Genomic DNA, 24,168 nt, shown 5'->3' with positions numbered 1-24,168 from the left:
TCCCACTGCACTCACAGAGAGACCACCCTTGTGTTAACAAAGCCAGGAGCTCAGCAGACATGGTTCCTTAAACTCACCCAGCCCACCTGAACATTCCTTTTTAATTGCACAGAAATGTTGGGAAGGCTCAGCCCAAAGCTATGAACATTTTCAGTCGGTTTCCTGGCACACCCTTCTCTCTGTGAAATTTCCACTGGAAAAAATTAATCCAGATCTTTCTCCTCCAGTCACCTAGAAGACAGGGAAACCTGGTGGGCTGTGACTGAGAAGGGACTGGTCTCTGCTGTGGCTCAATACTTGGTTTTGTCAACCTGTCCGTGTGCGCATCTCACAGAATATCAGCTTGGGCCAGGGAAGAGAATGCAGGTATGCTCTAGTTCAAGTCTGCATAGGGGAAGATGGTTTATAAGGCTCTAGCCATGGAGAAAACAAATCCAGTGAGATTATTTATTGACTGGAAGAAGCTTGTGTGTCCACACGTGCTTTGAATGTTCCAGGGACAAGATGTAGCAATGAAAGTTTGGGCAGGACAATGAATTTGTTTCCCATATCTAACCTGTTTTGTGTGAGAGAGTGAATGACTGTCATGAAAACATATATGGCTAGAAAAATTGATCTTGGAAAAGATGTTCAGCATATCCAAGCTTCTGTCATTGTAAGAGTTTTCTCTACTGCATTCCTCAGCTTCCTCCTTACTACAGCATCCATGAAAGGATTTGTTCCCTGGAGATACTTTTAACAAAAACAGAGACACATTAAAGAGGGGAAAAAAACCCAAACCACTGAAATCTGATTTGTTTGTAGAGTTTACAAAAGCCTGGCCAGCAGAGCGCAGGGCTTCCCTGCATCAAGTGTTGGAAAATGTTTTCACTACGCCTCCTGCGGTGCCCTGCCACTTTCTTACAGACTTTCTCTCCATGCAGCGTGTGGAAAGGGAAAGTCCAAGGACAGCCCTTGAAGTGGTAGAGTCTAAACTCTGGCCTTGTTTCAACAAGCGCTATTGATCAAAGAGCAATCTAATTAATCTGGTCTGGAAGATTACTTAAACCAGTTCAAGGCATTATATTGTAAACTGCCAGCAATAAGCAGTGCAGCCTCTTACAGACTGCACGCAGATGGCCTTCTCCAGCGCCGATGTGCCAGAGAGAGGGGGAACAGCCCCTCAGCCGGCGGGGCTGTGGTGAGCGGGGCAGCGGGCAGGAACAGCCATCTGCCCCCTTCTCTGTCCTGTCCATCTCCAGCTTGAATGTCCACCAAAGCCTTGAATGAAGCCTGAATAAGGAAAAGGCTCAGTAATAGATCGATCTAGGGTAAAGTAATAATATCCCCTGCTATAATCCCCTGTACTTAGACTAGAGACCTCCAGAGTCCTTTTCCACCTACACCTTTCAGCCATTCTGTGCTTTTAATAAGCTAGTAATTTTATTTGACCTGTCATTTTCTCCAAATCTCTACTGTTTTTTGTGAAGCTTATTGCAATTTACACTCTCATTTAAATGTCCTTCACCGTGAGTCAGATGGGACTAGAGATCACCTAATAGTTCAGCTGGGTAAATGGGCAGAACCAGGCCTCTTATAAAATTCCCTGTGCTTTGTCCTACAAAGAATAAGCTTTTACTGCTGAGATAAAGGATGAAAGGGCCATTTCCTTTTCTCCAAGATGACTTTTGTCAGAGACCTTGTATGGTAGATTAGGGCCTTCAAATAGTGGGTGAGTTTCCTATCTCTGACCACATCAGTCCAGCAGCTGAAGGTGTTTGTACAGTATAGGGGCAACCTTACCTAAATCTGCATCTTTTCAGCTCAGTGACTGTCAATGTGAGGTCTGTGAATTACTTTGAAGGTGTCCACAAAAGCCAAGGGAGAGCAACTATTGTCATTAAGCTGAAATTTGCCATTTCACACTTCCTCAAAGTGACACCCATGGATCCGTGCATAGGAAGAGGTTGAGACGCACTGATCTTGCTCACACAAGTAACTGACAATGTGACTGCCTGCCCTACAGACCAGCACAGCCCCAAAGCACATGCTCAGGCAACCGGTTTGCACTGATACCTGTGCCATTGGTTTCAGTCCCCAACCAGCTGGGGCAATACACTTATGAAGACTGGCACCCCACATATCCCCTCTCTTGTGCCCTTGGTGAGCGTTGCCTCGCAGGTCTCCAGTCACCTTGCATTCCGGGAGGACGCCTACCAGCAGTACACAGCAACCCTCCAAATGTTCCCAAGGTCAACTTTAAATTGCTTTTTGTCATCCCAGGCACAGAGAGTCACATCTGCTGCTTGTGGCCTGTGGCATGAGTGTCTGAAAGCTATTCCCTACCTCAGCCCAGCAAAACTCAAGTTCCTCATGCCCAGCTATACCTGCATGCCATGCTTTAGCTGATTCGGCAGTATCCCAGTGTACAGGATGCTTGCTAAATAACATGATGGGCAGAGGGCTTCGCCTCAGATTTTATGAAGAACATCACCCTAGACTGATGTTCTTCAGAAAATCCTTGCTGAAGGAGACTGAAGGGGTGGAGGGGGACAGCAAGGAGGCTTCCAAGAGATCAAAACATTTGGAAAGCTAAAGGAACCTTTTCCAACTTTAACTGGCAAGAAGTGGCAGGAGGAGGAACTGAGAGAAAAAAATTGGGGATGGAGAGATGAAGAAAGATACAAGCTGAACAGAAAAAACAGAGGAGTGTTAAGCAGAAAGAAAATGGAAAGATGTATCTTCCATCTAAGGGGGAGGTGATGTTTCCTTCAAGGAAATGGGTTGCTGAGGGGGGCCAAGTGGTGTGTGAGCCTCTACTGCCCAAGCTTCACCCACCCTTGGGACCCGTGGGAGGGCCAAGGCCTTGGGAACAGAAGAACTTGCCATCACTTGAGTCCTGGCCCAGGGGAGACCGAGCCTCGGCAGGCAATCCTGCAGCCACTGAAGTCCAGACGTTCACTTCAAAGCACACGACATGGGAAGGGACACAAAGAGAGGTTAGGGCCCACGGGGACAGGGGTACGCCTTTCCACCTCGCCTACCCCCGATGTCAGGCATGCACTGGTGAGAGAGTCATGGAGGTCCAAGTGTGTGTCTGCGTGTGTGTCTGCATGTGTGCTAGGAGAGGGTCTGGGGAGGCCAAGATTTCACACCACCACCAGCTGTCTTCCCTCCCACCATTCTGCTCTCTCATCACCCTGTCCTGTGTGGGCAGGGTGGGAGTGTCCCCAATCTTCCCCCAGCAGGAGGCCAAGGAGGCCCAGCCTGTCCATTTGCCCAGGCACATCCTGGTGGAGTTAGTTAATAATGGTGGTGGTGGGCCGTGGCACAAGGAGGTCATTTTTTCCTGGGGTAGCAGAGGCGGCAGGAGTCTGTGCTCGCCGGCTGTGACAGGAGGGTGGGGGGAGCCAGCTCTGCTTCTCCCGTGAGCGTCACAGGTTCACCAGTGGGATTCTGGGGGGAAAAGGGAATCGGAAATTAATTAGACATGGGCACTGCCCCACTGGCCCCGCTAAACAACCGGCGCCTTTGCCCTGCCTCAGCCTGCCTGTCCCTCTGTCCCCTACCGCCCCCTCCTGCCCCGGCTCACCGGCCACTCACCGGTTGAGCTGGAAGGCTGTGCTCTTCCCGTGGCCCCCCAGTTTCTCCGCGCCCTCCTGGCCCTGCCTGGACTCCTCTGCCTCGGGCGTGGGGGCCAAGGAGTCACCATAGGGCCCCAGGATGCTGACGGTGGTGGGGGAGAGGTCCGTGAGGGGCTGCTGGCTCTCCTGCTGCCTCCCACTGCTCTGCTGCCCCGAGTGACGCCGGCGTTTCTGATTGCGGTCCCAGCTTTGGAGAGAAACGAGGGGTGAGACAAAGAGTGCCCTTTGGACAAGCCCCGGCCTTTGATGACAGAGAGGTTTGTGGGACCCCGTTATGCTCAGCATTAGAGCTCAGTGCAGCCATGTGCCAAACCTCCCGAGGGCTTTCAGCACCAGATCTACACCCTTGGGGCAAATGGCTCCCAAGCCCACAGTCCTCCTGCCCACCCACCTGCAGACACCAGCGTGGTGACAGCCTCCGTCGGCCCAAACCCCACTTACCAGAACTTGAATATGATCCCAGTGGCGACCAGGACAATGATGATGGAGATGGTGATGGTGACGTACAGCTGGGGGTCCACACCTGCAAGACAGAGGGGGTGTGTGATGGCCACCCCCACCGGTCCCTGGAGAGCAGCAGTGCAAAGGGAGGTTCTTGCTGGGGCCCTCGTGAATTCGGCAGAAGGTGCTGCTCCTGCGGGATGGGGGGGGTGTGAAAGAGACAAAGGGAAGATTTACCTTCCCCCCGGGGCCCAAACAAGAAGGGCCGCAGGGTGGCTGGGGTCTCACGCAGGTTGAGCCCCGCGTTGTGCAGGAGCGAGTGGGAGTTGGGCTGCGCCGTTGCCATCCCGTGTGGCGAGACAAAGGTGTATCCAAGCGGTGGGAAGCCTGGGTTGGCCGAGTTGGTGTCCCCTCCGTCCTCATCTGACACTGTTGGACCCCACACGATGGCCCAGGGGTACTGGGAGGAGGGCATGCCGTCCTCAAATCCGGAGGGGGTGGCGGGACGGGCCCCCGCCGCCTGGCGCCTCAGCCGCACGACATGCCGCAGCTCTCCCCCCCGGGGTGGCAGGGCCCGCTGGCGCGGCAGGACAAAGCGAGAATCCCTCTCTGGCAGCGAGGTCCTGTCCCAGATACAAATGGGCCGTGGGGCCGAGGGGTTCCGACGGGAGCAAAGAGGCCGAGTGGCCGCCGGCCCCCGGGAGCGAAGAGACCAGACGCCAGGAGGAGGGACGGCTGAGACCAGGAGGAGGAGATGCCAAAGCTGCAGGGAGTGGACGCAGGAGAAGAATGGAGGCATCCTGCTGCAGGGCGGGGGGAGGAAGAAGAGAGCCTTATCTGAAACGTCCCTCTTGCCAAAAGGCCAAGCCCAGAGCAGCTGGGAGCAGCCTGCCGCCCACACTCCCGTCGTCTTCCCGTGTCACCAGCAAACGTGGGAAGCTGTGAACCTACCAGGCACTGGGCTCCATCTCAGATGCAACAGCGTCTTCGCTCAGCAAGGATCCAGTCTCATCTTCTTCACTGGGAACAAAAAGGAAGAGGTGTCAGTTTGTCCTCACCCAGCAGCGACTGCGCTCTCCCTGGAGGCAGTGTGTGACGCCATGGACGAGCTCCAGGCCCCAGCAGGCAGGGCAATGGGGCGCCCCTGCACCCACTCCTGCTCTTGTGCCCCCCATGCCTGCGTGCTCTCCTGCACAGAGGTGCATTGTCCCCCTGACCCCAGCACCGCACAGGAACACGCACATTAGTGTATACACACGAGAGCAAGGAGCAGTCTCTGGAGCACACATGCAGAGGCACATGCACAGCTTCCCCAGGGACTCTCCTGTCTGAGGGCCAAGAGGGGGATTCGGCATCTTTGTTTGCTTATCACTGGAACAAGTTGGAATCTTAATTCCTGTGTTTATTTATAGTGTAGAGCGTGTAATCCATTTATTAAAAAAGAGCCTCTTTGTTGTGTGCCAGAGTGAGGGAGCGAGAGGGGAAGCACAAGAGTGATAAACCAAGAAGACTGAGAAAGAGAGAGTGAATCAGCGAGAAGAGTCCAGCCTTACTTAAAGAGTTCAAGAGCAAAAATATGCCTATCAAATATTTAGTATTTACTTTCTTCTTAGCTAACAGAATTACTTTCCCACACTCCTTGTCCTAGTGTCCTCTGTGCTGTCCCATCCCTCTCTTTCTCCCCTATTCTTCCCGTTTCCCTCCCATCTCCCATGGCTGAGCAGCACCAGGCAGCAGCGGTAACACGGAGTGAGGGCTGGTCCCCCCGGCTGGATCTCTGCACCGGCCGCACGCCACCCTCTGGCATCATTCCGGTGGTAGCATGGCTGCCCTTCATGCCGTTTGCCCCTTCCCTTGGCTGGGCACAGCACAGCGCAGCACCGGCACTTCCCTGGTGAGCTGTTCTGTGTGCCTGACCCGGGATCCTCTCCGCAACAAAGACTGCATGCACACACACAGAAAAAATCATTCAAGATATTCAGCTTGTTCCTGCATTGTGAAGGGGAAAGCATGAATGCTGACAACCCACAGTCATGCCCTTCTGTGGCTGCTGGGATGGAGAAATGGGGATGCTTGGCCGAGGGAGTCAATGCAAAGGCCAACTGCCCTGCACCTCCAGCCCCAAGCCAGCTGTGTTGCACCTCCCGGCTCCCAGGGGGTTACTACCATCCCCTCCTGCTCAGCTCATGCCATGAACTAAAACTGCAGCCCCTCCAGAATGAGGGAAGAGTCTGGTGCTTGCTGTGGGTAAGGGGACTCACACTATGATGCACACCTGAGGAGAGGGGCCGGGGAGGAAGGGCACCCAAGAGTGAGTAGCTGTCTAGCTCCTGCTGCATTAACTGGGGATATTTTTAGTTTCCTTCTGTTAAATATTTAAACAAAGTTCACAGAAAAAAAAGGAATTGTCGGCTAATGTGCCCTGCCCTTCCCTCCAGGGCAAGATCAGTCTCTGGAGGGATCCTGAGATGAAGATGAGGAGAAAAGAGGAGCTATTCTCAGCATTTCTTTGTACTTTGCTCCTGAACCTCTAAGTCTTAGAGGGGGACTCAGTATTAAAATGCAGCTCTGCAGAGAGGCAGCAGAACGGAGCAAGTTTCTTCCGAAGCCAGAGGCTGGTGAGATCTTGGCCATCTGGATTATGATCACGATGCCGTGGAAGCTCATGTCTGGCAACACAAATCTGTGACAGAATTTCTTTTGGACTTTGGAAAGGGAATTCCAGGCATCAGGAACCTCCCTGTCTGAGTCCCCAGGGCTAGAGGGCACACAAACACCTGAGTGGTTTCAAGGTGGCCCAGAATGCCTGGGACCATGCTTGGAACTCCCCATGAGACAGTAGTTTCCTGGGGTGAAGACCCTGCTCTGCTTGTGGCACGGTGTTATCAGTTCCAGCTCTTGTCTCTGGGGGCTGCGAGCTGTTTTGCATCAGGCAGCAGGAGATGCAGATCTGGACAGTGCCACCCCAGGAGCGGAGATCTTCTCCAAGTGCAGGTAGACCGCAGGGCCAGTCCCACAGAGGAGTGTGATACGTTAAGGGGTGCATGTGTAACCGTTAGCACTCCTCCTTACACAGATGGGTCCACCGGCAGAAACATGCCTGGGTGTAGGTGCACAGTGCTGGTTCACCCAGCTCACTGCGCTCTTCTCGCTTGTTGGGATGTCTTGTAATGGAGACCTTGCTGTAGTTCTTGGCTGAGATTGTGAGCTCCAGCAACAGCACCCCAGACTATGGATTCCCAGGGTCTAAAGCCTGGGAATAAGAAATCCTACAGAGCCAAATCTTGCATTGCTTTCACACCCAGTAGTCTGAATTTCAGCCCTACAGAGCAGGTAATGGCTGTAACTGGAGCTGAGGGGAAGGAGTAAGCCGCAGCACTGGCCTCCTCGTATATACATAATGCTGTGGAAGTGACAGCCCAGACGTCAGGTGTAAGCCTCAGACCTGAGACAGTGCTGTGCACAGGTCCTGCTGCCAACAGGGAAGAGCAGATGATTCCTGGTGCCCCTACCCCAAAAGGCAGCTCCAGGTGAGTGCAGGATTGAGGCAATGTCAGTCGGTGTCACTCAACACATTCTGGTTTGCTATTCATATCATGGCCGGAAACTAAGAGTGTGTCCTGCACTAGCACACCCAGGCGTGGTTGTGGAGGAGCTGCGAGAAGCACAGAGGTGTCTCCCATAGCATGAATGCCATGAGAGCAAAGGAAGGTTTCAGGCAGAAATGTCAGCCAGAGAGGGCTGGACTCCACTGTGCACAGAGCGCTCATGTTCAAAACAGAGCATGGATGTCCCTATGGCTTATCGACAGAGCAGCAGATATAAAGCATGGCTGGGGCACTCTGCAGTTGGCCACCAGCAGTGGGGATTGTGTCTGGGGCACAGACCCTGCTGTGTCGGAGGGCAAGCGTAACAAATGCCCTTCATTCAGCTCTGTATGTAGCTCCCGGTGTGGATGCTGAATAAACTGGTAGATCTTCGGAGAGGAGGAGGGGACACCAATGCTCTTACTACCTGGAGGTATAAATCCCAGTATCCACACACCTTACACCATTCAAGAAGCTTTTGTGTGCCAGAGTAGAGAGACTGGATTTCTGCACCAGTGCCACATGGCATGGCTCTCGCTATCAGATCTGTTTCCCAGGTCTAATTGTGATAAAAACGGAAAGGGTTACTCCCAAGGTCCAAAGATGGACCTATGTATTTTCACTCTAGGTACAGAGCCTTCATCGCAGTGTTCGAGTCCTGTGATACACAGATGACAGAGTGTGAATGACAAAGCTATTTCCCCAGGGCACTTCACTGAGTTCAGTGTGTGATTCTTGGTGCTTGGAAGCTGTAAGAATTACACTGCTCTTTGCTACTGCATATGGACCCCACTACTGGTCCAGACTAGAGATCCCCAGGGCTAATTGATCAGGAGCTACTCTCATTGCATTTGCAGGATGGAAGCACAATTCCCACTGCTGTTCCTCGGCGTCAGGGACCCAGCTGTGCTTCCTTGTCCTTTGTAAGTCTCCGGCAGCATGGACCCACCGCTGCTGGGACGTGAGAGAGCAGATCTTCGGTAGCCATGCCCCAAAGCATGTATCCCAGTTCACCACAGGGGCTGGAAATTTACATCCTAACTAATGCCTAGGAGCAAAGCCTGCTGTACTCCTGCTCTGAGCAGGGAGCACAGACTAAACCCTGAATGTGACACCCTGAGCTCCGGAGTACAGATGCTACCGCACCGTGGGGAAGCCCTAGGATTCGCTGCCAATAACTCCTTCTCCATGTCCGGGACTCTTATATACAGTGGTCCCAAAGATAAATCCTATCCAAATATAAAAGCCGTCACAGGAATAAAAGAGCCAAGGTGCCAGCTGTGTGCAGGCAATACCTGCGCTGTAGCTCCCTCGCATCAAATGCAATCTGTAACCTTCTGTTACAAAATGCTGAAGTTTGACCAATTCAAATGAGGAACAATACTATTAATAAAGAGGGTCACACACTAGCACAATTCACCTAGGCAGGTGGTGTATTCCCTACTGCCTGAAGCCTTCGCATGGCCGTATTTCTAAAAGAGACGCTACAGTTCAATCAGAAGTTATGGGCTTGACGCAGAAAATGAAATTGGTGAAATTCTCTGGCCTGTGCTCTGCTGTAGGTCAGACTCGATGATCAAAATGGTCCCTCTGGCCTTAAAATCTAGGAATCTCACAGCTTTCTCAATGCCTAGCCGAGATCAGCTCTGACTGAAGAGCAATTGGATGAAGCCGAGCACACACAAGCCGTGTTAGTGAGAAGCAGGTAGAGTCTCCTTCCATCCGGGGATGGGAAAAGAGTTGCACCCGATTCTGTCTGGCTTGGCTGGCAGATGATGATCTGTCTGTATTTTTGTAACATCTCGAGCTTGACTGCCGTGATACTGTGCCTCTAGGAATGAAGCCGTCTGCTCTCAGAGCTCTCCAGCTAGTTCAGAATGCAGCAGTCTGTTTGCTCGGCGACTCAAGCTGCCGGGAATGCATCACCGTGCCCCTCTGCACCCCACATCGCCTCGCCTTTGAGCACAGAGTCCGGTTCAAGGTCTCCAACCCGGCATTCAAAGCCCAGCATGGGACAGGCCCCAGTGACCTAAGCAATCAATCACCTCGCCTTATGCAGCAATGACCTCACATGACGGATATATTCCACTGGAACAATGAAATTGCCAACCAGTTTGGGGAGAGGGGGAAGGGATGGAAGAAGGGGAAAGAGGCTGATGACCCTGAGGTACAGAACATTCACAGGAGCTGGGCCAAGATTATGAAACTTACTGCCGGCTGAAATAACGCTCGCCATTAGCAACCCCGCAGCACTGAGAGCTTCATGCAAATCCTTTCTTCGCCCAACTCCCCCACGGCAACAATCCCACTTGAAATAGTGATAAAAAATCAAAACAAACCTGAGGAGGACCCAGCCCTCCTCACAGAGAAAGAACGCTAGGTTGGCTGTCATTTTTTAACTCCCAGCCAGCATTAAGGGCTACGGTGACAGCTACCGATACGAGACACTGATCTGGGACCGTGGAACCTAGCAGCTATCTCCGAGCATCGAGCAGAGCGAGTTTAGGCACTGGCAGTGAGACCCACACACACGCTGCCTGGTGCCCCAGGCACCCCACACCTATATTTTTCTCAGCGGCTATGAACACCCCGTTCGAGACGCAGTCGTTGCTGGTTTGGTAGCAGGAAGCGTGAACCCCAGTGCTGGTGAAAAGGGGTTATATATACATCCTGCTGTATTCAGCTGGGTAGGGACGGGGAAAGGGAGGAATCCCAGAGCAGCTGCCACAGGGAGGTAATTCTGGTGCACTCAGAGGAGTTTCGGCAGTTGGGAGCATGAATCCAAATGCTGGTACCCTGGGGTGGGAGATGCCAAGCCCATCTGGGGAAGGAGTTCCCGCTGTGTGCAGGGCTAGGGAAAACAGCTCGCAGAGCGGGCTGAATTTGGGGGCTGGCAGTCTGAATGCAGTGGCTCACGTCAGGCTGCTCTACCTGGTGTCTGAGGCTGAGAGGGTTGGTGGCAGCGCCCAGGAGGATCTGGCAGGACCACGGAGGGGCTGACAGTGCTCACCCTGTGTCAGTGCAGGTCCTGCAGCATTCAGTGACTACCAGTGGGAATTCCTGTGCCAAGGTACCAGGGCGAGCACTTATGGGCTGGGTACGGAAATCCTAGGCTGGGGCAGAATCTGGGGCTGGAAGGGTGATGGTGCATTTGGACATTTTGGTAGCTAGGCAATGGGCGTGTGAAGCCCATCAATGGTCCTCTGAGCTTAAGTCTCCCTGCATTTGGGAACTATGAGTGTGGCCCCATTCCAAGCAGCACTCTAGGATGCCGGTCCCCTGCCATCTAGTGCCTGCCTGCAATACATGTCATGAGTCTGCCAATCTTCTGCCTCCCAGTTTCCTACTGTTCCTGGGCATCTGAGTGCTTCAGGTGCTGTGTCTCCACATCGGAATTGCTCTCTCTTGCATGGTGCACCCTTGGCCAGGCAGGAGGAGGGATTGACCCCTCTGTTTCCTTTCTCCAGCTGCGCCAATTTGGCCGAAGTCGCCTTGCTCAGCGCAGGCTCCAGTGCTCCAGCACAACAGGTCTGTGATGGAGCCCAGAGCTGGAGGGCAAGAGGCAGCGATGCCTCGGCTGTGCCCCCTCCCTCCCAGCCCCTCGGGCATCCCCTGCCCCAGACTGAAAGAGGAGGAGAAGGGCGGGGGGGGGGGAGGAGACAGCTGGATAGAAGGAGACAGAGCACCTAGATGGGGAGAGGGAAAAGAAAAAGGGGGAGAAAGGACACAGGGAAGGAGACGGCGAGAGATGACTTGGAGATGGGCACATATCCCCCCCTGCCCCTCGCCCCTGCAGCCCCATCCCCACCCTGTCCCCCAAGCCCGGGCTGAGAGGATGAACTTACCTTGCGGGGAGACGAGTGGGGTGCAGCTGGGGCGGCGGAGCAGGGGGCTGGGGGAGCACAGCTGCTGCTGCCGGTGCCTCTCATGGCCAGGACGAAGGAAGGAGAGGAGGAGGAGGAGGAGGAAGGTTTGATGAGGCTGAGCCCTGGCTGAGGGAGAGGGAGCGAGAGATGCCTTGAAATAAACAGCTGCCGAGGACTGGTCCAGCCCCTCTTTCTCTCTCTCTGTCTCTGTCTCGCTCGCTCGCTGCCTCCCGTTAACCCCATGGCTGCTGGCACGGGCGCGTCCGGCACCGTCGCCCCCGCTGCGGCCCGAGGGGCGCGCCGGGGAAGCCGGCCGGCGGCAGCGGCCGGGCGGGGGCACCGCGTCCCCCCGGCCCGGGAGCCCCCTGCCCCGGCGGCCGGGCGTGAAGGCTCCTCCCGCTCCCTGCCCGCCCGCGCTGCGCTCCCGCATCCCCGCGCCCGCCGCCCGCCGGACCTGCCCCCCGGCGCCCGCCGCCTCCCCGCCGCCGCTGCCCGCTCCGCTCCGCTCGGCTCCGCTCCGCTCCCCCGTCTCGTCGGTTATTTCGGGATCTTCACAGGAAGCGATTAGGTTGCCATGGAGAGAGGTGTCTCCAAGGGACCCGTCGCTCCAGCTCGCTCCGGCGAATGCCACCCCCGGACGGGTCCGTCCTTGGGGGCGGAGGCCCCCCGGGATCCCCCTCCTCCGGGCCGCCCCCCGGGCTCACCCCCGCCGCCCCCCGCCTCTCCGCCCCGCAGCAGTCCCTTCGGGGAGATGCCACCCCCCGGCCGCCCCTCGCCGCCGCGCCGGTCCCGCCTCCCGTCCCCGCATCCCCGCATCCATCATCCCCGGGCTTCGGGCCCCCGGCCCCCCCTGCGCGCCGCGGTACCGGGGGGGGCGGCAGGCGGGTGCCCCCCGGCGGGGTGCAACCCAGGCGGGCGGCGGGGTCCGTTCGAGACTCATGGGCAGAGCCGAGCCGCCCACGCGTGGGCCGGGTGAGACACACGGGCGCTGTGGGAGCAATGGTGGGATCCGTCCAAGGTGAGTTTCCCCGTTGAGGTATCACCCAGGTCATTTGAACGTGTCCCCAAGTGCGTTTCTGCCGGGGATCGATGGGATATGGTCTGGAAATGGTAGGGATGTGACAGCGAAATTAAAGAAGCTGATGTGCCTTTGAGGGGCTGGGTGTTTTACAGGGAAAATCTCCCTCCACCATCAAGTACCAAACAGAAAGCACAGTCCAAATCAGAAGGGAGCAGCTGAGCAACCAACGGGCAAGAGAAGAAAGTCAATGACAGAAAGACAGTTTCCACTCCAGGGTCTGAAATATGAGGAAGCAAGCAAGTAATTTCCTCAGATCCTCAGAAACAATCAAACTTTTCATCATAAAGCGATGAGGAAAGACTGTGGCTGACCCCGGGAAAAAACAGAAAGAAATAGTACAGACAGCACCAAGCTGTAAAGCAACCTGCCACTGCATCAGGAATGGACACGGATGACAAATGGACACACAATACCAAACCTGAGCACGGCAGGATTCCCAGAACAGGTCGTGCTAACTTTGGACAGACACCTGAGGAGACTGAGTCTGTTGTTCTTCATCAGGCCTCCCATGAGCTCCTGCGCTAATGAACCAGGCTGACCCAAGCTTTCCCATGTCAGGACGTTTGAGTCTTGTGTGTGTTTTTTTAAGCATGTTTGGGAGATTCAACAGGTTTTTCATGTGTTTGGGAGTAATGTCTGTGTGTGTTTGGACATATCGGCACGGGGATGTGGTTGTGTTAAGGCTTTTGGTCAGTGGGAGGTCAGGGTGTGGGAGGACGGTGCTGCCAGGGCAGATGTCATGGTCTGGGTTTTCATGAGACACAGCACCATTGTGTATCAACAGGCGTGCACACGTCTGAGCCCCCCGGCTTTTGTCACCCTCACGTACATGGAGCTTTATGTCAGAGATTATCCAGGCTTCTGTCACATTCTCCAGCCTTTTCATCTCTAGCCCTCCTGGGACTTGTAAAATGATCAGTGCAAAGCTTGTTCCATGAGCCCTTGCACACTCATCCCATGAAACCACCTGTACAGACATGGCTGGGGACAAGGCAATGTGGTACGAGCTGGTGTTCAGCTCATCTTGCTCTCTGCACTTCTCCTCCTGTCTTCTCATCCTGGAGGTAGCGGAGGGCAGAAAGCTCTGGAAGGGGCTACATCAGCCACATGGGCTCTTTCTGACCTTTTCAAATCCTGACGAATGTGTTTAGTATAATTGGGAAGCACAAAACAGACGAGAAATTTCAACCAGGGAAAGGTCAGTTAAAGGGCGAAAATCCAAATGACGCAAACATTGAAAATCCCCCTGAAGAGCAAAACTACGGAAAGCAAAAGGAGCCAGAGATATGAGAAAGAACAAGGAGGAGGGTGTTGTAAGGGCCAAGGAAACTCTGGGAGATGGTGGGGGGGAGTCAGGAAAGCCATCGAGGTGATGCGAACAGCAAGCGCAAGGGCTGATGTCACATTTACATCACTCTTGTTTGGTTTGGAGCATAGGTTTAGACAAGCAGAGTGGCAACTGGATGGGGTGTGCTCAAAGAAAAGCTTAATGTAAAATTACAGGGAAATTTGAGGGGAGAGATGAAATCAGGTGGGCTGACAGAGGAGCAGTTGGGTAGCTGTGGAAAGAGGATTCGGAAGTGATGCTAAGTATAAAGTATTACTCTGAAGGTGCTAAAGTGAGGGTGATGTGGTGATGGAAAGAAGATGAAAATGTAAAAATTATCTGTTTGGCCAGGATTTGGACCAGGATCAGTGTATGTCATGTGAGGACAATGAAGTACCTCCCTGCCCGGCCATATCTGGGAAGGATATGAGGCTGTAAATTCTGTCTGGCAGAGCCACTTTTAAATCATCACATACAAATCATTTACACCCAAAAGTCCTGAGGCCAAGCAGCCCACTGCTGCTGGTTTTAGCCTTGTTTCCTAAGGGCAGAGAGCTCTGTGTGGTTGCCCTGCTATCTGCAGAACTTTGTTTGTCCATCTGTCTGTTAGTTGCCATGGGTTTGACAAAAGAACCAGAGTCTAAATGGTAAATAAACTCCAATAAGTTGTATGAAAACCGTCAGCCTGACAGAGGAGATGGCCTTGGTGCCTGTGCTGGAAGAGAGCCCACAGCCAGGCTGCTGGGCAAAACCCCACAGGTCGGAGCAGTCCAGCCAGCAGGCCAGAAGGATTAAGCAGAAAATACTGCAAAAGCTGCGTACGATAGAGAGTGGTGGAGGAGGAGCCCGGTGACGTAGACTATAGACCAAGGGGAAATGACTCACAAATGTGGCAGACTGTGGAAAGGGTGTCATCAAGATACCCTGGTTGAAGGTATGGTAGTGGGAAGTACAGAACATATAGGAAACCACTCTGTAGAGAACCCAGTTTCCTCGGCCCCATTGCTCACCAAACAACTGGTTAATAAGCTCTGGAATATCAGAGACATCCCAGAAGACTGGAAGAGAGCTGTGCCCTGCCAATATTTGTAAAGAGCAAACAGAAGACCTGAAAGTTTCTAGGCAAAGCAACAAAGAGCTGATATAAGATTCTCCAGTTAATGCCAATCAGCCTGATTTGGAGGAAACCGATCTTGCTGCATAAACTTGTTTTGTTCTTGTCAGTCTTTGATGTGACTACAGGTTTGTTTGGAAAAGGCGATGCCTTAGATCTATCCAGGCTTCTGGAAGCATTAATATCCCAAAACATGCTGATGAGAAAAAAATAGCATTATGCGATAATAACAGAGCAGGAGGTTAAGCGAGCTGGTTAACTGCATTTAACAAACTGCAAATGCAAAGGGGGTCATCCCTGGAAGCCCACCATTGAGTGGCAGTGTTTCTTATGTGGATGCCCAGGAACAAGTCCTGGGTCAAGTATGACTCACCATTTTATTCAGTCATTGGTGAGCAGATATAGTTCATTCTGACACAATTTACTGAAGACACCAATACTGTTAGAGTGTTACAAATAATGAGGATAGGACCGACCAGCACAGAATGACGTACCATACTCGGTAAGGTGGTCATTCTCATAAAACTTCTTATAAGATAGGAGAGAGCAAATTGTATAGCCATGAACAGGAAAAAAATGTCCGTATCTACAGAGAACAATTTCCAGTCCTGAAAAGAGGTGATCTGAAAAGGATTTAGGAATCATAACAGGTGGAAAACCCAACACAAGGCCAGTGGGCCAGGCTGCAGCAATGGATCTGAAGTGATCCCTGGCCGTGCAAAGACAGAAGTAAGGAAGAGAAGTGAGGAGATGATTAAACCTCTCTCTGTGTCTGGGTAAGTCCCATGCTGGAAAACTGCACAGTGCTTCATGCTCCATATTTTAAAAATAACTTTGAATCAAAGGTGATCCGAAGGCTGGAGATCTCAGTAATTCAAAGAGGTCAACCTGTTTAATGTATCAAAAAGCAGAACGAGACATGACTTGCTTGCAGTATCACTTTCTTCCTGGGGAAAAGTCTACCAGGTATTCTGGCAGAGAATAACAAGAGCCAGTCACTGGAGAGTGATTAATCACAGAAACAAACTACCAAGTGAAGTGCAAGATCCTCTCTCTTCTGGAGTCTTTGAATCATGACTGGAGGTCTGTCTGGAAGACAGCTCCTGGTCTGCAAAATCCTGAGGGCTTTGAGAGCAGATCGGAGGAAGAGTTACCGTGCAGTTACCCTCTTTTTAAATTCCTCTGTAAGCAGCTGATATTGGGCTGCCTTTAGGTGTAACTAGGTGCAGGTCTTATGACCCTGCGTGCATTAGCCCAGTACAAATTATAGGGTTAAAAGCCTTCTGGATCATATTGATATCCATGCGATTCGCCCCAGCCTCCTTTGTCCTTTCTTGTCTCAGAGTCTGTGTTACACACAGTTGTGAAAAATCGGCTCGGAAGATGTGACCCTAGCTATGTTTGGAGAAGGACTGGGGAAAAAATATCATCAGCATTTTGACAAGTTATTTGAATTCTGCGGTGGTGAAGAGAGAAACAGCCTAGTACAGCTCTATGGGCTTTAAAGTGGGACAGTGAGCGCATAGGAAAGAAGGTGGATCTACAGCAAGAAGGGAATGATGGTTTCTTTCTGGAAAGATCAGAGCGAGATCAGAAGAGAGGAATGATGCGAGGGGTGGCTACAGTGAGGATTAGAAATCCCAAACATTCAGAAATAACAATGCAGAACCTCCCCGTGTCATGAGATTTATCTTAAAATTATGAAATGTTATAAAGACTTGCTTTCATCCGCATTCTTCGCCTCCTACTTTCAACTCTTTAGGTTACATGAAAATCACATTTTGCAGTTTCCCTGTGACCATAAAGATAGGCGTTTGCTTTGTGAACAAAGTGAAAGCATGGGAGTTAATGAATCCAGGAGTCTGGAATTTAATCCCAAAGCCCAGCACCCTGATCTAGGGATGAGGCAAAGACTTTGCTAAGTTGGGGATGTTACCATGCGCTCTCACGAGAGTTTGCATATTTTAAGAAGATGATGGTCTTCTCACTTAGAGAGCTCAGGATCTGAGTCATTCAAAGGACTTTCTGCTCTTTCCCCTTGTTTTAGCTCTATGCAGGACAATGAAGGAGCAAACAAAAACATGGGGACCCAGCACACAGGACATAGGGCTCAGAGTTGAGACGGAGGCCAGAGAGAGCATCATGTAGCTAGGATGCTCGGGCTGCCTGGCTTTATCTGACTAATAATGAAAGGCAGCAAGCATGTCAGAGAGTGTGAGAGAAACAGATCGATAGACAGATAAAACTGAGATGGAAGGAGCTGGCAAGGGGGTGGGGAAGAGAGTAATAAAACACTACAAATCAGCAGGGTTATGTTTGAACCTGATTTGAATGCACTCTATGCTGGTGTAAATGAATACAGCAGGTGTAAGGCTGTGGTGAATCAGCCCTAAATACAGAATCAGGGAGGGAAAAGTAGGAAAGAGATGGTCAGTCCTCTTGTTAATACTGCCCCGTAACCTGCCTCCAGAGCTCTGACCCAAGCTTACAAGCCCTGCTTCTCCTTTAATCCTGCTAGCTCTGAGAATACAGACTGACAGCCTTTCCCCACTGCCCTGGGCCACCATGATCTTCAGCCTGTCCTGAAGATGTGTCTGTCAGGTAAAACATGTCTCGGTCACATTTTACCCGAGTGCAGGAAACGCTCCTTACCACCTTGTTCATGGAGGACCCAAGGCAGGACAATGCCCTGAACTGGTGGGTTTGGGGCACTTTTCTAGGAGAGCTGATTGATGGTGCCCACATGTATGTACCAACAGAAGCTGACCAGAGAAGCCTCTTTGTTCAGCTCCAGATTTTTGAAGCAAATGAGACTGAGACATCCCAAAGCTAAGGGGGTGTCAGAGCGTGTAAATGAAAACATGCTCTACCAGAACAGGACCGAGGATCTGGTGTCTCCCCCTAACCAGGTGTCAGGGCACCTGTTTGCCTCCCTGGCCTGGGCACTCAGAGGCGTTTTGCTCCTTCTGCCTGGAATTAGTTTTCAGTGACTTCCACCTAATTCTAGTGGCATGACCATTAACGTTAGAAATTTGGTTTTCCACACTGACCATCGCTGTCCATACTGCTCCCTTCTTCTGTCACTAGCCTCAGCGTGGAGACCAAGCACTGAAGGAGCCTCAGGGACTGAAAGGACCCTGAGAAGGGGTAGGGACAATACATATGGTTCTTCGAATGAGCTTGGAGCAACCTCTCACTGGGAGACACAATGACCTAACTCCCCAAGGCAGCCATGGGTTGTATTTTCTAGCTTTAAAATTGTGTTTGGACAAGTACAGTACCCTGAAGGGGCTTTCTCCACAACTCAGCGACAGCAGCTGCGTGAGAAGAACTAGAGTCAAAGCAAGTGACGAGAACGGAGTTGTTGATACTGGCAAGTAAAACCTTCACAAACTTAGACTTTACCCAGATGAAGATTTCAAGATGTTATGCTTATTTCAAGATGTTACGCTTACAGAAGTCTGGCGAAGCGCAAGTCAACTGCCTTTAATACGTGCTAAACTGATCAAGCTGAAGACCGATTCTCCTGCCGGCAATCATGTGCTCGAGTGCAAACTTGCCCTGACAGCACTAAGATTTTAACACGCTAAAACCATGTTGCCTGCACAGACTATATTTGGCTCCCATCAATTTGTTGCCTCCTTTGCTTTCATGAAAAATCATCGCTGATTTCTGAAGGAGCCAGCCATGAGGAAGTTGGTGCCAGACTGGAAACTGTTGGCCAAACAGCTTAATGCTGCTTATTGAAATGAGTGTTTGCTGACTGCGCTCCTCTCAGCCCCCCTCACAACTCACCTCTGCCTACCACGTGATTTGTACAAGACAAGAAGAGCTATTAAGTTTTTTTCCAAAATGACCCTCACTTTTTAGTCCCATCATTGTAAAAACAGCTCTTTCACCTAGCATGGGGAAGCGTGCCCTTGGTGATTCCTCCTGATCACATTACACTAACTCATTTGCCCACCAAGAGATACCTAAAGTATACCATAAACATTTCTATCCTTGTGGAGTGTTTAAACTATCTTTTTATGGGCATGCTCTGCCTGCATCAGGGATGCATTTCTTGACAAGTGCGATGGTTAATGATTCAGCAGATAGTAAAGCAATCTTTTTCGTAAAAATTAATGCAGTAGAGGAGGGGATGCAAGCAGGGATTTAAGAAATGTACAGTTTAAATACATAAGGACAGTGTTTTGCAACCTATGATTTTTTACATTTAGATATCCCCAAAACGCTGCCCAAAATAGTGACATCTTAATGGTGTGAAAGCAGATCAAAGACGAGAGTGATGTGTAGGCACACACAAGCACCTCTCAATTCTGGTTGCTACTTATGGAATATACCATTGAAATATGAAAAAATACTGTGCCATATAGTGGACTGTTTTCTCATCAGTTATTCTAACATAAATATTGTACAGATAAAGCGTATTCACCAACATGTATGGAGAGACCCATAAATACAGGGACATTCACGTGGTATCTGTGACTGTCACACCCGCTGCACCTTGTTGGATGACTGGGTAGCTCAGTGGAGTTTTTCACAGAAGACGGGTGGCGAAGAACAGGAGAACACTGAGTAGGTGCTGGTGGTGAGCAGGGCAGGGAGCGAAAAAAGTGGTGGAAACCAGACATGACAGCTGGCTGGTGCCTGTGACCAGCATGGCCAGAGCTGGTGACAAACCGATGGCCGCTGTCAGCCTGGGTGGGAGCTGCACTCCAGGCAGCCCCTGTGGGGGCCAAGTCCCAGCCTGGGCAGGCCCAGCCACCGCTTGAGGCCCAGGGGGACCTGAACGCTGCCCTGCCAGGCTGGCAGGGGGGAGGCTCCCGGGGTTGTGGCCCTGCCCGGGCCCTGTGGAAGGGGGGTGCCAGCGCCCCAAGGGATGCCCTGGGGGATGGCCAGCCACCCCCAGCCAGGCCTCCCCTTGCGCTTCACGCCATGCCAGGCCGCGCCCCGGGCCCCAGCGAACCGCCTGGGCCGCAGGGGGTGGGGGCAGCAGCGGGCACCCGGCGTGGGCCTACGCCCGCCACACCTGCCAAGCCCTGCCCGGCCTTGCTCGGCTCCGGGGCCGGGCGAGGCCGGGGCCAATGCGGGCGGCGCCCCGGCGCTGCCCTCGGCTGCCGGGGAGGCGACACGACGCCGCTCTGGCCGGCGGGGGGCGCCTTCGTGGCAGGTCCGGTCGGCCGCGTGACCGGCCAATGGGGAAGCGGCGGAGGCGGGCCGCGCCGCTGTCTCCCCCAGTCAGAGGCAGGCGCAAGGCTGCGGCGCGGCGGGGTCGGGTAGCGTCAGCACCCGGAAGCGGCCGCTCTGGGACGGTGGTGCCATAGAGAAGCTCTGGCGGGGCCGGGCGGGGCTGAGCCGTCCGGCGGGTGGCGCCCGGCGGCGGGGCCGGGGCCGGGGCCGGGGCCTGCGTGAGCGCGAGCGCGGCGTGGCCCGAGCCCCGCGGGGGGCGGCGGCGGCGGTAGCGCCATGGCGGCTGAAGGGAAGGTGACGGGGCAGAGCCAGGAGCAGTTCCTGCTGCTGGCCAAGGCGGCCCGCGGAGCCGCCCTCGCCAGCCTCATCCACCAGGTGTTGGAGGCCCCGGGCATCTACGTCTTCGGGGAGCTGCTGGACATGCCCACCGTCCGGGAGGTGAGACCGGCCCGGCCCAGGCCCGGCCCAGGCCCGGCCTGGCCCCCGCGGCCCGCTTCTATCTGCAGGCCCGCCGGGCCCTGCCCGCGGCCCGGGCCGGAGGGCTGCGGAGCCTGACCCTGTGTCCCTGCAGCTGGCCGACAGCGAGTTCTCCCCCGTCTTTCGCCTCCTGACCATCTTTGCCTACGGCACCTACGCGGACTACCTGGGTGAGGCTGGGCCCTGGGGTGGCGAGGGCACTAGGTGGTTCAGGGGCCCTTTCCCTTCCCGGTGATGCTGGGCCCTCTGTGCAGAAAATGTCCCTGAGCCCCTTGCAGACCCTTACCCAAACTGCCCACCTTTGCAGCAAGAGCCGTGCCTACTTTGCTACGGCCCGACAGATGCCTGATTGCGGTTTGGGCCCGAGGCCACTGGAGTATCTGACAGTAATTAATGCTGCCATTTGCCAGCTGTGTGGGGAATTGCCAAAAACATCTTGACAGAGACATTTTTGAGGGGTGAGGGGAAAGACTTAAGTATCCGCTGGGATGTGCAGACCTTCATAAATAAGGCATGGGACAGCTAGAGAGGATGACTTGAGGCTGAGGGGAGGAAAGGCTGCTCAGAAAAGGTATTTTGAGCTGAGAATTAATGGGGATGGCTTGACAAGATGAAGCATCGCTTGGGGGATTGGTGTGCAGACGCTGTAAGAAACAGGTATGGTGCAGATGCTTTTGTGCAGGGCTGGAAAATGGAAAATGAGGCATAAATTCTTATACCCTGTTCTTTTCCCTGACAACAGCTGAAGCAGCAAACCTCCCTCCCTTGACAGAGGCTCAGAAGAACAAGCTGAGGCACCTGTCAGTCGTTACTCTGGCTGCCAAGATCAAGGTAGCGGCCCTATTTTTCCCCAAGTTCTCTTTCCAATGGGATTCCCTCATGCTAGTTACCATCATGTTTCCACAGTGCATCCCCTATTCAGTGCTGCTGGAGCAGTTACAGCTGAAGAACGTCCGTCAACTGGAGGACCTCGTGATTGAGGCTGTGTATGCAGATGTGCTGCGAGGGAGCTTGGATCAGCGGAACCAGCGCCTGGAGGTGGATTACAGCATTGGGAGGGACATCCGGAGGGAGGAGCTAAGCACCATCACCCGCACATTGCAGGAGTGGTGAGGAGGAAGCCCCCAATACTAACACCCAAAAAAGGTTGCAGGAGTGGCCGGTGGCTTCCCCGGATCCTCTGTGTGTCACTGCGGGATAGTGTTGTGAGGTGGCCTGCTCGATCCCCTTTCCTGTACTCCAAGGGAAAGTAATTTTCCAAATTCCCCTGTTTGTTGCTGGGGGGGTGTGATGAGACCACAGCATCCTTTGCACAATCCTGGCTGCTGACAGGAGGCTTTCTGAGTATATATCTGTAGTTCCTAACCTGGTGTCACTTTATTTGTCCCCCTCCCAGGTAATAACGTCACTACATTATTACGTTGGACACCTGCTCCTGTATCTTCCGTGGCTGTTGTAGCTGTCACCTTCCAGTCTTTCTGGCCTCTAGAGTTGAAATCTTGTCATCTTTCATGTTTCTTTCTATGCTGTGTAAATTACCTCGCCTGTTCAGTTCTACGTCTTCTCTCCAGGTGCCAGGGCTGCGAGGTTGTCTTGTCGGGCATTGAAGAACAGGTTAGCCGGGCCAACCAACATAAAGAGCAACAGCTGGCACTTAAGCAGCAGATAGAGAGCGAGGTGAGTGGGCCAAGGAGGGAGCAGTCAATGCCCCTGACTGTAAAATAACTGGAATCCTTACCCTGTCATTGTTACAGTCTTGCTTAAGTAAGGCATCACCTTTTCCCTAGGCCAGAACCCACAGGGGGGTGTGCCTGAACAAGAGTCCTAAATCAGCTAAACACTCTTCTGCAGTGCAAAGATCTGGACAGCTGTTGGCTCTTTTGTTTCACCTGAGCTTGCAGCTCTTAATACCAGAACTTGCTTTTAAAAAAAAAATAAAACCCACACCACCAAAAACAAAAAACCAAAACAAACTAAAAAACTTGGGAAATTCATTTGTTCTTTGTGCTGTTGCAGGTGGCAAACCTGAAGAAGACCATTAAAGTGACGACAGCAGCCGCTGCAGCAGCCACGTCCCAAGACCCGGAACAGCACCTAACAGAGCTCAGGGAGCCGGCCCCTGGCACCAACCAGCGCCAGGCGAGCAAGAAAACTTCCAAAGCCAAAGGGTGAGGAGTGGGGGCAAACAAAGAGAGCCACTCTGTGTGCATCTGTGTGTGTTCAGGAGGTGAACTGAGGGGACCCCTGTAGCAGAGCAGTGAGGTTACTGACTGCAGGGGTCTGCTCCCTGGACGTGGGATGGCCAGAGATGTAGTCCCAGCTGAGCTCCTCTTCTGCTAATTTGGGAGAAGATGTCTGCAACTCTTGATCCAAAGCACAGTTCATAAGCTTTCCTTGTGTTTTGTTGTGAAGAATGTCAACCACTCTTCTTTGCCCGTATTTAGAAAATGAAGTCAGGGATGGGCCTTAGTGTCCATTCTGATTTATTTTTTTTTTTTCTCCCCCCTCTCCTCTCCACAGGCTCCGGGGCAGTGCGAAGATTTGGTCTAAATCAAACTAGTTGGATCTCCCTTCGCAACTGGGAGGGTGAGAGGAAGAGATTTGGGGGATGGAGGGGTAGCAAGGGTCCCAAGTGTGATGCTTCTGAGCTCTTCCCCAAGACCCATCTTGCCAACGAATTCTCCTGCATGTTTGTTCTCTTTCCTGTCTTCTTTACTGACTTTCCAGGCAATGCCTCCCTCCTCTTCATCACAACTTTTCACATACTCTAAGCTTCCAGTCGTATGTGTTGCTGTTTCCCCTACCCCTCAAGCCCCCATTGCCACGGCCATGTGTTTCTCTCTTTCTCTCTCCCTGTCTTTTGACAGGTTAATTTAAAGAGCCATAAAACTGGGTTGGTCACCTTTGCAGCCGCAGGGCATCACAGAAGCTCGGAAAGAGTGCGCTGGTGCTCAGCAATCATGTTGGCTCTATGAGACCCCTGGGATACTTTGCTCCAGGTTGCAGCTGCCATGTTTGATTGTTTAATCTTTGTTTTACTAGGCGGGAGGGTAGTTTTTGAAGGGATTCTTTTAAAAAAAAAAAATATTATAAATATATATAAAACAATAAAAATATAGATCTATGGACATATCTATACAAACTTGTGCTCCTGTGGTGGTGTCTCTGTCTCGCATACTGATTCTGGATGTTCCAAAATAAGTTGTGATATTGAGAACCTCTGTCCCATTTCTGGATGGAATATATCTTCAAAACATTCTTCTTTCTTTTCCAAAGGGCAGTGCTACAGTAGCTCAGTAGAGCTGGGATGAGAGTCCATAAAGCAGGAATGAATCATAAATCTTATTTAAAGCATTTCTTGTGTGATTGATTTGCATGTGGAATGTTCAAAAGAGGTGCTTTTCAGGTAGCCTGAGGAAGGTGCAGAGACTGATGAAAAAGGTTATATTTGTCTCAATA

At 52.6% G+C, this 24,168-nt stretch overlaps 2 protein-coding genes across 3 annotated transcripts; one reads left to right on the top strand and one right to left on the bottom strand.

Moving 5' to 3' along the window:
• Positions 1-433: 433 nt before the first annotated feature.
• PIANP (PILR alpha associated neural protein) lies at positions 434-12,145 on the bottom strand. 2 transcript variants are annotated; one of them, XM_054813302.1, is made up of 7 exons: positions 11,972-12,145; positions 11,497-11,643; positions 5,016-5,084; positions 4,302-4,867; positions 4,065-4,146; positions 3,583-3,810; positions 434-3,435 (listed from the first exon to the last, which is right to left on the bottom strand). In XM_054813302.1, the coding sequence occupies exons 3-7, from the start codon at positions 5,030-5,032 to the stop codon at positions 3,414-3,416; spliced, it is 915 nt and encodes a 304-aa protein (XP_054669277.1). In that variant the 5' UTR covers positions 5,033-5,084; positions 11,497-11,643; positions 11,972-12,145; the 3' UTR covers positions 434-3,413. The 2 variants fall into 2 exon arrangements, with proteins under 2 accessions (XP_054669277.1, XP_054669278.1); XM_054813303.1 differs by having other exon boundaries at positions 4,302-4,864.
• An 8,155-nt stretch (positions 12,146-20,300) lies between these two features.
• COPS7A (COP9 signalosome subunit 7A) lies at positions 20,301-23,851 on the top strand. Its single transcript, XM_054813168.1, has 7 exons — positions 20,301-20,670; positions 20,804-20,879; positions 21,452-21,540; positions 21,616-21,818; positions 22,281-22,386; positions 22,726-22,877; positions 23,230-23,851. The coding sequence occupies exons 1-7, from the start codon at positions 20,509-20,511 to the stop codon at positions 23,267-23,269; spliced, it is 828 nt and encodes a 275-aa protein (XP_054669143.1). The 5' UTR covers positions 20,301-20,508; the 3' UTR covers positions 23,270-23,851.
• Positions 23,852-24,168: the final 317 nt, after the last annotated feature.

This window comes from Grus americana, chromosome 1 (assembly GCF_028858705.1).
Source record: "Grus americana isolate bGruAme1 chromosome 1, bGruAme1.mat, whole genome shotgun sequence".
Taxonomy (NCBI): Eukaryota; Metazoa; Chordata; class Aves; order Gruiformes; family Gruidae; genus Grus; species Grus americana.
This window is presented reverse-complemented; position numbering and strand designations above follow the sequence as displayed.